At 35.0% G+C, this 13,562-nt stretch overlaps 1 protein-coding gene across 1 annotated transcript; it reads right to left on the bottom strand.

Annotated features, from left to right (window-relative positions):
- Positions 1-6,036: 6,036 nt before the first annotated feature.
- Smp_207010 (putative signal recognition particle 72 kDa subunit) lies at positions 6,037-12,474 on the bottom strand (the record flags this gene model as incomplete). Its single annotated transcript, XM_018794613.1, has 5 exons — positions 6,037-6,623; positions 8,192-8,413; positions 9,669-10,054; positions 10,689-11,012; positions 12,349-12,474. 5 exons carry the CDS (start codon positions 12,472-12,474, stop codon positions 6,500-6,502), a joined length of 1,182 nt encoding a protein of 393 aa, XP_018649007.1. The 3' UTR covers positions 6,037-6,499.
- Positions 12,475-13,562: the final 1,088 nt, after the last annotated feature.

Genomic DNA, 13,562 nt, shown 5'->3' with positions numbered 1-13,562 from the left:
AACATGTGATATAAGATTGTTTTAAGTTTACTAGTTCAGAAATTGTTAACGTAGTACATTCGTGACATGTATCACAGCAATGAAATGCACCAGCCAGGAACTTTTAATTCTTAAGTGGACATCCTGTTGACGTATGAACGGTGCATTTAAGGTCATTTCCTGTGTCATAACGAATTAATTATAGTCATTTACAACTAAAGAAAGCAAAATGGAAACAGAGAGCAAGGAACAACAAAGCAGAGACAACCAGACTATTTCGTCTGGTTTATATGAAATGATTAAACCAGTTGGAACCTATCTGCCAAGACTGTATGGATTACCAAAGGTACACAAACAGGGGATCCCATTAAGACCTATTTTAGATATGTATAACTCTCCTTATCATACTATAGCTAAATGGTTGGTAACTTTATTGAAACCTCTCCACGAAAAGCTGGTAAAACATAGTGTTAAGGATGTATTTCAATTTGTTGATAAAGTAAAAAATGTCCATACTTTGGGACTAAAGGTGATGTCTTTGGATGTAACATCACTATTCACGAATGTCCCACTTCTAGAGACCGTAGAATATGTAGGGGAACAACTGATTGAAAATAAAATTGAAACTACAGTTCCGATTAATGTCTTAAAAGAGTTATTACTGAAATGCACCATGAATGTAAATTTCAAATTCAACGGTGAAATATTTAGACAAACAGATGGTGTGGCAATGGGTTCACCTCTGGGTCCTATACTAGCTGATATATTTCTAGCTAAACTAGAGAACGGTCATCTGAAAAAGATTATTCAAGAATTCAAATTTTACTGCAGATATATGGATGACACATTCATCCTGTGTAAAGATAATATTTCACAACAAGATGTGCTTAGGCGGTTTAACGAAGTGCATCCAGCCATCCAGTTTACATCGGAGGAAGAGAGTGATGGCCGATTAGCCTTTTTGGACGTCCTCTTAACTAAGAGATCAGATGGATCGTTAAGAAGAAACATGAACAGAAAAAGTACTTGGACTGGACAGTATACACACTTCCTTAGCTTTGTACCTCTACAGTACAAACGAAACCTAATCAAAACCCTTAGCTATCGAATACGCACTATGTGTTCGGCGGATGTAGTTGACAATGAGCTAAACACATTGCATAATGCTCTAAGGGATAACGGGTATCCCAGAAAATTTATAATTAAATATATGATCTTTAAAGTGAAAATAGGCGAATTCCAAACGGTCAAGAAAAAGTCCTTGTTCATGCGCCTACAATTCAAGGGGGATGCCGCTAGCGAAATACTTGCTCAGAGATTACGCAGATCTATCCAAAAATCTTTCAACGCAGGTGAACTACGTTTGGTGTTTTCTACGCGTCCAATGGTGACACCGAGGCTTAAAGATGAAGTTCCTAGAATGACCACTTCATTTTGTATTTATCAGTACGACTGCTCCTGTGGAGCAAGTTATATTGGTCGAAGTTCTAGGAATTTACATTTTCGTGCTCGTGAACACCTCCCAGCGTGGCTAAGCAAAGGTCTGATGAGGGAAGTAAACAGCTTGATTTTGGCCCATTTAGTACAAACTGGTCATAGTGCCAGTATAAACCAATCTTTTTCAATTATTTATAGGGTCAGTAACTTTTTGCCTAAGCTTGTCAGGCTTAAAGTCCTTCAAACGGCGGAGGCAGTAGCCATCAGAATGAAGAAACCTGAGCTATGTGTACAGAAGAAATATCTCCAACCCCTACTTCTCCCTTGGCCAACCACAAGGCCAATTAATGAACAATCATCTTAGCTATTGTATGACCTGATTTGACTATGTACTTACGACCTTTCGTAGTCAAATGTAATTGTCTCTCTTATCTTTATTCACAAATCTTTTATTATTATTATTATTATTATTACTATTATTATTATTATTGGTTAAATATCATTATTAATCCCCCCTATACATGATTCATTCACATCGCATTGATCCCTCCTTATTACGTCTCACTAATTTTTCACACATTTAGTCTTCCACTTGATCGAATTGTAATTGCACTATCATATCTCTCTTACCCTATCTGACCCATATTTATATTCTGATCACAGATCTTAAATTTTCACTTAACATATATACATATTCAAGTTAACATTCTATATGAGTCATATCAACATTAACAATTTTATTCTATTTGATTTGACATTCTTAAATTTACATGCATTAAACGATGTACTTTGCCTTTAACCTGGCCAATTTTTCGGATTATTAATTTGGATATATAATTGTAGAACCTGAAGAGAATTTATCGAAAAGAATATTCTTCGTCCAAATATTAGTCTTTTAAAGCAATAATTACTAAAATATGTCAATCAGGTCTACCATAATGCATCTGTCATGTTACTCAGTGATATATTGTTCATATTAGATATTATTCAAATTAGTTAGGGTTGCTAGGGACGGTGTTAATGTAAAGTAACATCAGGTAGGTGGTTTGCTTAGTGAATTCAGTAACAAGAATGGCTAAACATTTAAAGTTCCTAGTATCTCACTTGTGGAACAAGATATGTTTACAGATGTTACAACATTTAATCCATTTTCAGAGAAGCATTATTCAGCGAACAAAGGATGGGAGTGATTTTATCTGACGGATAGATTACAGTAGATCATTCCACATTCTGGAGAATTCACTGGTAAAGTATTTCATATAGAGAGACGACTTAGAATCGGTTTGTTTCACTATTGACAAGGAGTTATGGATATTGTAATCAAAAGTTTCTGCATATTCAATAACTTGACTGGACGTAAATGATAGTTTATTAGGTATTTTGAAGAAAAAGATTAGATTTAGTTTAAGTCTCCTCTTCCATAAATGGTCGAGTCCGAGTTAATTACATCTGGAATTATGATTAAAGGTACAATCAGTTCCAAGAATCCGAAAAGTAGGTCGTCTCTGTACGGGTTCCAACCTTAATTTATCCTTTATGTGCACACTACTAAGAGTAAACGTGCAGTGCTCTAATTCGCAATATTTATCCCAGCAATCAACCGATCGCGAAGTTAGTTTACAACTGGTCTTTAGAATTGCACCTCGCGACCTGTCTCTGTAGTTCAAGTATAAAGTCCCTAACTTTCTGATCATCGTCATTTAATGAAACTTAGATCTTTCTACATTCAAAGCTAGCACACCCCAACTTGCGTCACTTGTTGCGTATGCGAATATTCATCTGCCAGCCAAGGGATGAATTTACTGCACAGCAGTTCGATCTGTTCTACTTTATAAGTGTGAAACATGGCCATTAACCATAGAGGATACTCAAAGGTCACCAATATTTGATCGCCGGTCTCTTAAAAAAACTGTTTGTGTATTTTGAGATCACGGAGTAAGTAATGCGTGGGTCAGGAATAAAGTACGAGTTAAGGGTGGAAAATCGAATGGTGAGGTAATAAATCTTCACCAACTGAGGTCGTTTGGACAGGTGTTATGCATGCCCAACCACCACCTACCTAAACGAGTGTTATCTAGTGTGGAAGGCTGTAAGAAAGCTAAGGGCAGCCTAACCAAAACATAGCATCGGTTCAATAAGTCACTGACAATTGAACTGAGTCATGTTATTAAATGTAGACCATCTGCCTGGAGTTCACGTGATTATCATAACCAATGATTAGAGACTTGAAACCACTTGCAAGGGCGCCCATTATTGCCTCTCCCAAATTCTGAATTCCCCACAACGTATTTTCGTTTTTATTTTACTCATTTATATTTTCTTGAATTATCTTTCATGCCTAATCTTGACTATTACCACTGATACTGTTACTACCTCTAGAACACTGGGGTTTGCCCTGACAATTTCATTTTTCTGTTAATGGGCCGTGATAACTTGAACCAATGTACATAAGTACCGGGTTCCACGCTGTGACTGACTTAAGGGATATTATTATATACATCTTAGACATATATTTCTCCACTTACACAAGCTTAGACAACATACACACAAATGCAACTAATTAATTTATGCAATATACACCAAGTGAAGCGCGAAGATTAAGGATATAAGAAGTGAACATTTATTTTGCATCATTTTACTACTACAACAGTGGCCAACCAAAAGACCATTTAATATTATCAACTACAAGAAATTCAACTTTGAAACTACCCAGTGATTAGGATGTTAGAAACAATAAACTTCGTCTTTACACCTATCTGCACTCATTAGCAAAAACACGTTTCAGGACATAATGGTAGCGATTCCACTGCAGAAACCTGGACAGGTATCTTTCTATTACAACAATTAAAATCCGTGGATGCGCACTGCTGAGGAGTCCCATAATAGGACGAAGCGGCCGTCCAGTGTTTCCAGGTTTTCCATGGTGGTCTAGCTTCAATTGACTCATGCTTTCTACTATGAAAAATGCTAAATCTCCACAAAACCCCTGCTGATAAATAATTGTTGCTCAATTTCTTACTACGGATAGTTAACTAATGAATTGATTACTCAGCTTTAAAAATGCCCTAGCTACTTACGTAATATAATTCTGTTTTTATTGTTTGGCCCCCAAATGCCCTGGTACGGCCGAGAGTGGGGAGAGTCCGCTATCCCTCTCAAAATGCTCTCACATGACCACGCGAATAAATAGCCTCTGCCAGGGAAGTCCTACTCACTGCCTTCTCGTGGCGGGGGTGTTGTTTACGAAATTGAGAGGACGAAAAGCGAATGTCTGGCGCTGTAACCGGGTTAATGGACACGTAGGGTCCACCTAGGGGGAGTTGGAAAACCCTGATTCCAAACCAATGGTGCACATGGGCTCTAGTATTCTGAGTGAACAAATAGTGTATGAACCAATCGTTGGTCACTGACTACCATGAGACTGCATCTCCTCACGATGCTTTGCTGCCTTATGGATCAGATTTTTAGGTCCAAGGCTCCGGGTGTGTTCCCCTAAGAAAAGCACCTGCTCCAGTTTGGACACCTGGGCAGTATCACAGCCCTCACACAAATCAAATGAGATTTGTGCGGCGCATATAAATATCTGGTGCTTTTTTGTACCAATATTTATGTGTTTAAATAAATAAACTTTATTGTTTTGCAATCTGGTATTTTAAATATACAGTCATCAAACCTTTGTGGGTTGATCACTTTTTGTCATTTGGAACTAACCAAGAAAGTGAATACGTCAAAGTTATCAACTTCTGAACAAGTTGATGTATACTTGGTACGATTTATTCCCAAAACAGGACCCAAAGCTTCTTTTTGTATATACAAAGAAATCTGCACTTTCGACTAGTTTTGTAGTCTAGAAATATACAAATAATTGTCATATATTCTTAGTAATTGAATTATGAGTTCTTGGATATAATTATTATAGATTTAATAACGATGTTAAGAAGCTGATGTGAGCCGCGAAACAGGAAGCCTTAACCCATTGTCAATAGATCAGATTTTTTGGCCTTAGTTTATTTTGCATTATCGCCATTCGAATTATCAGTCATACTTCTCTAATTAAAAAAATATTTACTCCAAGAGTATACTTTAGAACAATTACGTTGTTTAACTTGGATAATATTAATCAAAGATAATAATTCCCAGATAATCAGTATTTATTATTGATTAATTAAAATATAGTCACATTTCTCGTATACCATTATTCTAATAAGATTGTAGCGGTAAATAAATCCCCAAAATCAATAGCTCTGTAAGTTTTCTACAGTGGATGCTGACTACATTAGTTTTAATGGACTCATTTATCTGAAGGCGTTCGGTCATGCATCCGCACCGGATCACGAGTTGGAACGTCGTGCTCAACGTCTCCTGAGATCACTAACCAGTTTAGATCAGTCACTCCTCGATATATTGATAATCTATCACATATATATCTTCCAACCTCCTCGCTTCTGACTTTTAATTTCACTGGGTGGGCGCGATTCAATTATAGGTGTTACTGGTAAAGTGTTCTCAAACTACAATACCTGTGGTATCTTCAAGATAATATCACTATGCTTACACTCTAAGGTAGATGTACATAGTAATACTTTTTCCCTACATTATTTTAGAGGTAAACTATGATTTAAAATAAAAGAAATATATATTTAACTTGTTAGAAAATGTTAACACCGTTAATTCTTATTTATGATTACCAAACGAAAATATAATCCATAAAGACTAAATAAATATGTAGTGATATAATGAAAAAAAAAAGAAATAACCTTTCAAGAATAAAAGTATAATGTAAAAGACTAACAATCACTACACTTATAATGAATATTAAATAAACAATAAGAAATTAAACATTGTAACCCGTGAAAATGATGCTTTAAGTATTAAGAATATACTGTCATACAGAATTATCTAATAAAAACAAATATATTTCAATAGGGGTATACATACAGATGTTTTCGGGATTTGAAAAGGAAAAAATTTTTAGAGTACAAATAACATGTACATAGATGCACAGATACAGTGCATAAATTACACGATCAAACAATTACAGATTAATTGGACTTATGTTTTGTTTTGTTTATTTTTGATGATATTATCGGCCTTTCTTACGACCTTTCTTTTGTTGCTGTTTAGCTGTATTAGACATTTGTTTAGGAGTAGATCCTGCTGAACCGTCTTCAGGAATTTTGACTTTAGGACTACGTATAGCAGCATCCCTAAAATGAAATTTTTTTTAAATTTACAAAATTTATGTATAGATGAATCTACAATTGAATAGTTTATGATAAAATCATTATGTATCTGGTTATTCTATGTGCATTTATAAATAATTCAAATCTCAAAACTCTTAAAATGAATAAAAAACAATACACATAATTTGATGTGAAGCATTGTTTAAGTACGTGAATTCTAGCACAGTGGGGTCCCGAAAAATGTAAAACACCAATGAAGCGATAAAAATGAAGACTAAGGGAGGAAAGAGTACTAAAATCAATCAATAAACAAAAATGAGTCGCATTTAATGAGAAATATAATTTACTTAGCAGCATAACCGAGTAAGACTTCTCCTAGCCCAATAAGTAGATTTCACTTTTGTGAAGTGTGAAAGAAAATCAGGATTGAATTACCACCGGCTTTTATTCTGAACCATATCTAATAACATCTTAATCTACTGAGTTTCACATTTTCTAAAGACTGACAGATCACAATCCTATCTCCTTGTCACGGTGCCATAACATAAATTGACCATCACATTGCTTTTTCCACTCACTATCAGAGTAAACAAATGATCTTCGATGTAGAAGTCAGTGGGATGGAACTCGTAAAACACGACTCAGTTACTGAAGTTGATATTCCACGACGATGACACTATTCCAATTATCGCCTATGTCCAAAATGCACATTGTCAGGTATTGGAGTGACTAAGGCGGTGTTGCCACCGGATATCATTAATCATGCAACATAGTTACTGCACTTCTTCAGCTTTGAGAGGTCAGGTCTCACGAACAAAGAGCAGAAATACTCTGACACGTTGTAAACCGAACCCTTTACGGTTAATATAACATAAAGATGTCTCCAAAGCTGATCCAGATGGGGATAAGCCACTTTGGCTTCTACTATACGTGGATTGACATTTTGTGTTAAACAAACAACAGCGATTCACCCCAGGGTTAAGGGACAGGTTTCTCCTAGTCTAGTAGTAGTATTCAATGTTTCGAAGGAACATCACTGTTTAAAATCTTGGTAAATAACTTGTGGAACGTTTTCACCAACAAAAATAACTGTTGTCGTCACCATAATACTCAAAATAGTAGCTAGATAACGCACAAATAAAAGTTCCGCAATCTGACTTTATTGTCAGTATAGGATTGCAGAGATTCAGTTTCACTGAAATCATGGACAAATGAATGTTAGACCATCATTAAAAACTTGGAATCACTGGACGGCCGTTTAGTCCTATATGAAACCCAGCAATGCGCACTCACGGCCCCTCGCATGCAGAAACCAGAATCAGGACCTTTGGTCTCGAGCGCCAATGCTTAACCTCTAAACCTCTGAGCCGGCATGTAATGATTATTGTGTTCATAAGTGTAAACATTAGAACGGTCCATTCCAAAATATCAGAAGATTTGACTGTTCTGGTAGAATTCATTACCAACATGGTTATGTACACACATAAATTAGTACTAACATTTTAATAGTTGAAAATAGCACGTTCATAAGTAATAAGTAACGTGCGCGGAAACTAAATAAACAGACTAAATATGACAGAAACAGTACTTACCATTCACTTTCTCCAGTTATTTGACCCTGAGGACCACGTGTAGGAGCAAATCGCTTGTCACGACGTTTGCCACGATAGTGAGTACGTTCTCGTCGAGGTAACCAACGATTAGGATCAGGCATAACTCCTGGTTGATAATTCTTTGGCAGGCGAACCTTCCTCTTTTTACGCTTAGGACGTGAAATAACCGGTTGCGCACCAGGATCTTCTGAGGAAGGAATGCTGATAAACAAAATAAAAATTTAGAATTACGGTAGTACACAATTAGTATTCATAAGAGCAAGGAATCCAATGTTTGGTAGCTTTAAAAATTTCTGATCATCCAATCGAAACTTCATGAACTTAATCTTTAGTATATCGAAGTTATTCAGCACATTCAACCGCAGTTTACTGTAAAACAATGTTGAACAATAAATTAATTACTAGGTCAATAAAGAACGCTTACTCAGCTTTTCTACTGACAAGTTATATATTTCTAGTATCACTCACTTTTGAAGTAACTAGTAGAGCATTGACTTGCTTAATTATTCAACAGATTTGGCTCACCTTAGTCATCCACGAAAGACTTATCTATATAAAATATAACTCAAGGATTTCTATAACAGCTCTTGAGTACCACACTGTATACTTTGGAGCTTATTTTTAATATTAATATTTGATGTAAATTTCCGGGGCGATTCGATTTTTTTCCACACATAATTATGCTTTATTTCTGAATGTAATCCGTATTTTAGCGAGTTAATAATGCTAATAGACAGTAATATAGATGAAAATATTTCAAACGTGACCGTCCTAAATATTGAGTTCAATAATAAACAACTGATCCTGAAACTGAAATGAGGATTTTAATTAGGAAACAAACTTTACATTAAAGTTCTGTTGCTGAAGAAATAAGAAACAATTAGCAGAGTTGCAAAGTAGTAGATAAGTTTGAAACTTCACAGCAACTCATTCTTCCATTGGATTAGGCATTGATATATATTCACTGGTGAAATACAAAAAATTTCCTACATTTTTTCAACTTGGTAATTAGATAGGTTTTCACATCGTATTTTCCCTTCAATGATCACAGACAGTTTCAAAAATTCGTAAAATTAATCTCTAGGTTCTAAACGACTTTTTTATCAGCTCAAGAAAAGATTTGATAAAATAAATTGAAACAGTTGTTTTTTGTCAATTTACTTGTTAGCTCCATAAAGTATAAATGACCAATTCTCACGAGCTGACAGTTTGTTCATTGATTGAATTTATTGTTCAAAAGAAATTTTAAGGTAACCAAACCAAGAATATTTTATGAAGACTGTCTAAAATTCACAATTACTCACAAGTAAAGATTCTCAAGAATAACTCTGGAACACTACACTACCCAATATTGGTCATGCAATTAGCACTAACTGGTCATAAAGTAATTAACTGCCTTGAGTATGCCAAGATTTTAGATAAGTTTTTAAATGAATACATAAGTTTAAACACTTACTCAGAAATGCTTTTTTTAATTTGGCTTCTTTTTGATTTGCCTTTGTCTGAAGTATCTGTAGGTTCACTAGGTTTGCCAAGCCGTTTTAAAGACTTTGCTCCGTATAAAAAGGTAGTTTCCAACGTATCTACATCAGCCTCTGAGAGGGATTCTTTAGCCTGTAATGATTTACAGGTTTGTTCAGCCTTAGGACGATCAAACTGTGCATAGGCACGCACCAACCGAGCTACCAGTACTTGTTTAATCAAACTGTTTTGTTTTTCTTGACAAATGTTTGATTCAAGTCGGGCTAATTGTTTTTCAAGAAGTTCAGCCGCAAGTTTTGCCTCACCTTGTTGCAGAAGAAACGCAGCACAATTATCCAACAAATGGGAATAGATTTCATTCTGGAGACATCCATCCAGAATTTCATAGTTTGAGTCGTATGAAAGTATCCACCAAAGAAGTCCAACAAATGGAAAAATTAATACAAGTTAAAATTAAATTGAAATGTAAGTCTTACTATTGATAACAAAAATAAATAGTTCAGTTGAAATGATGTTTTCCGATATTTGACAGAGTACTCAGATGGGTGCGAATGATGGGTTTAAAAGCCAGTAAAACAATAATTAGGGATTCTACGTTACACAAGTAGATGCGACCACATTCATTCAGAGTTGTAAGGATAGTTAAATGAAGTTTAAGTCCTGAGAATAGAAACCAATAGTTCAAATAATATCACTCTAATCCACTTTGTTTTCACCCACAATAATAAAACTTTTCGAGTTGCATTTAGACTGTCGTGAACTCAATAACTAACGTATAAAATAATATGAAGTACAACAATCAAATCATAAAAGACGAAGAATGACGAACCATGAATACACTTAGTACTAAACTTTCTAATATTCAAGTTTTACCCATTTTTGTTTTTTACAAGAATACCAGAAGTAGAAGACAAAGTATTAAAGGTCAGACTGGAAAATATCAATAAGTTGATTCAGAAATTATCTATTCACTATACATAGGAAAGAGAATTACCTGTTCTCCTAACTCTTCATAATAATGAAGGGTTGATTCAATACAATTGACTATTTGTTTCATGCTATCAGGACGCGTCTGTACAGCATTTTCACCAGAGCTCGCTAAAAGATATAAAGCGATGCGTGTTGACAAAACACCGGGAGAATGGATTAAGTGCTGAGGAAGAATGTTTTCAAGCATTTGAGCTACATTTAATGCATTTTTAGGTTGAGGACTACCAGTCCCCAAATTATTTGCAGATGTTCGGCGAAGATTTAATTGGGCCAAAGCTAAAGGGATTTCGGCATCTATCTGACTACCAGCGAAATTGGACAAATAACTCTAAAGGTAAAACAACAAGAATTCAGTGAAAATATGTGTAGAAATCAGTATTAGCACTTATGATGTCTAGTTTGACATTAATTTTAAATTGAAGAACTTATTGTGTCTAAGTTACTAAGAATAGATGTTACATAATTTTATTGCCCAGAAATCTTTCTTTACCCTAAAATTTGACCAGAAGTCGACGAAAATATTTTTTGAAACAGCTAATTCGAAATCTTAAAACACGTACAAAAACCCATAGAGATTTGTAAAATAGCACTCTTATTGACTGATAACCACAGCAACACCAAATAACTCGGCAAATATACTTCCGATCGTACCATTATTAGTAGTAGCATCCAATACACATATTCAGTAGACCCGTCAGAAGTGATAGTCCTCACTCTTCACTTAGTAATTTGACCCCTAGACTTAGACAAATAATAAAATGGCATTATTCGTAGTAGGCCTCAGGCAGTTAATTTTTAAGCTGTCGTTTACTTATTGACATTGTACGCCTTTCCTTTTCCCAATATCTCAATATCACTTTCTTCTTTGAGCGGAGTATTTATTTTTAATGCCCATTTGTACCAGTATTCATGTATTTTTTTAATAAGTGTACCTTGGAATATGTTCCTAATAGATACTTAAGTGAGAGCTAATCTTTGTGTTTGTCACTGCACTTTAACTAAGTAGTAATAATTCACCGTAAAAACCACCAGAAGTACCTCTTTTATGTGCTAATTTCCACACTACTTCAATAATATGTGAGGCTGAAAAAATACATGTAATAATAAAACTTGAAATGGGGATCTTCATATTAAATATTTTTCACTTTATCTGTTTGATTAGAATTCAGTAGTCAACCGAAATCTGTTCCATCATTTGCTTTTATAACACAAATGTAGTTTATCCTTATTGAATCTAGACCTGAAAGTACTGATGACAGTGTAAATAAAAGTATCATGTGATTGAGGGAAAACTAGGATATGCCAAGTAATGGAATGTTTCAGGATCATTTAGTTATCCGACTAACTAGAAACCAAAAATGTCAATGCAATAGACTTAAGTTCGATTTTTATTCAAGCCGTTACATACAAAAAAAACTATTTCGTATAGATAGTCAGTATAAATCCACTTTAGTTACGATTTTCACTACACTATACATGAAGTAAGTATTTGGCACGTTTGTAGTTAAATCCTTTATTTTCAAAGCATTTTGTGAAAAAAAAGTCCGCCAAAAATAGATGAAAGGCTAAAGGATATGAATGAAATGCTACGTGCAACTTTAGATTTATGGAACAAAACAGTCTATCTTAACAACTGATTTAAGAAGAGTAACATGACGACTTACTTCCAGGAGTAAAACTGCTTTATCAACATTCTTCTCTTTAATTAACTGAGTAGCCGATAAAAGCAAAGCCCGCGGACTTAACTCCTCTTGTGAAACTGTACGCAGTTTTGCGGTACAAGCTTCCATCTGTATAAAAATTCAACAAATTATTTTGGAATTTTGCTTTATGAAACTAAAATAAAAAATTACGTTTCTAAAATACGTTAACATTGAAAGAATAACTGCTGAATGCGTAATGTGTGTAAATTAATACACCCAAAATAGTGCGATCTCCAGTGAGTATTGTGAGACGAAACACAATTCTTGTACAGAATTAAGAGCTAATATTGTTCGAAGATAACAAGTTAAAGAAAAATAACCCTTAAGCTAGTGAAATGAATAAGCCCCACAGTTCACACCAATCTTAAAAATGAAGATATCTGTAAGTCATAAGTATACAGAACCTTGTGTATGATAGAACTGTAGTCTTTATACCCTGGGTTTTCAAACATGTAGCTTTATAATTTGGTCTTCAAGTCATAGTTATGAATGGTTCCATTAATTATCTCACAATGGACGTGCTGCGTTTGACTGTGATTCATTAACTATTCGCAACATTGTCCTGTGGTTCATCCAGAGTTGCTTTGGAACCGAAAAGTTTTAAAATAGCAATATAAAGTCTCAGACAGATTACTTTGATTTTAAAACTGTTAAACAGTACCACGAGTAGTAGTTAAATGGTTAAACATTCAACAATGAAACGACGGGGTTTCTGTTCGAAACTTACTGCAAATACTTCAGTTTAGGTTCCCACTAGCCTTAATATGAAGTGTTGCTTAAACTCCAGTATATGTTCATGTATCTGGTATCTGAGTTCTAGAATTCAAATTAACCCAAATAACTTATTATTTATTCATTTGAATAAATATTAGTAGAAACGGGTACCGAATAACTCCGCCTGTAGCTCCTCTGGGGGTTGCTGCCGGTCCCAAGCCCGGGTAAAGGAGGAGGGTTGGGCATGGGGTTAGCGACCCCATCCCGTAGAAAATCAACTCGCTAAAAAACGCTAACCAGAAAAAATCATTCAAACCATTTAAACTCTGCCCTGGGAGTAGAAGGAATAATTATGACGTCTCATGATGAAAGCCGAGTTCCTTCGGAAGTCATGAGGCCGATGCACCTTCTTACAACCAGAGCAACAATTCTTATAGGTACATGGAATGTCCGGACAATGT

Source organism: Schistosoma mansoni, chromosome 1, assembly GCF_000237925.1.
Source record: "Schistosoma mansoni strain Puerto Rico chromosome 1, complete genome".
Taxonomy (NCBI): domain Eukaryota; kingdom Metazoa; phylum Platyhelminthes; class Trematoda; order Strigeidida; family Schistosomatidae; genus Schistosoma; species Schistosoma mansoni.
The sequence above is the reverse complement of the archived record's forward strand: the minus strand, read 5'-3'. Positions and strand labels throughout refer to the sequence as shown.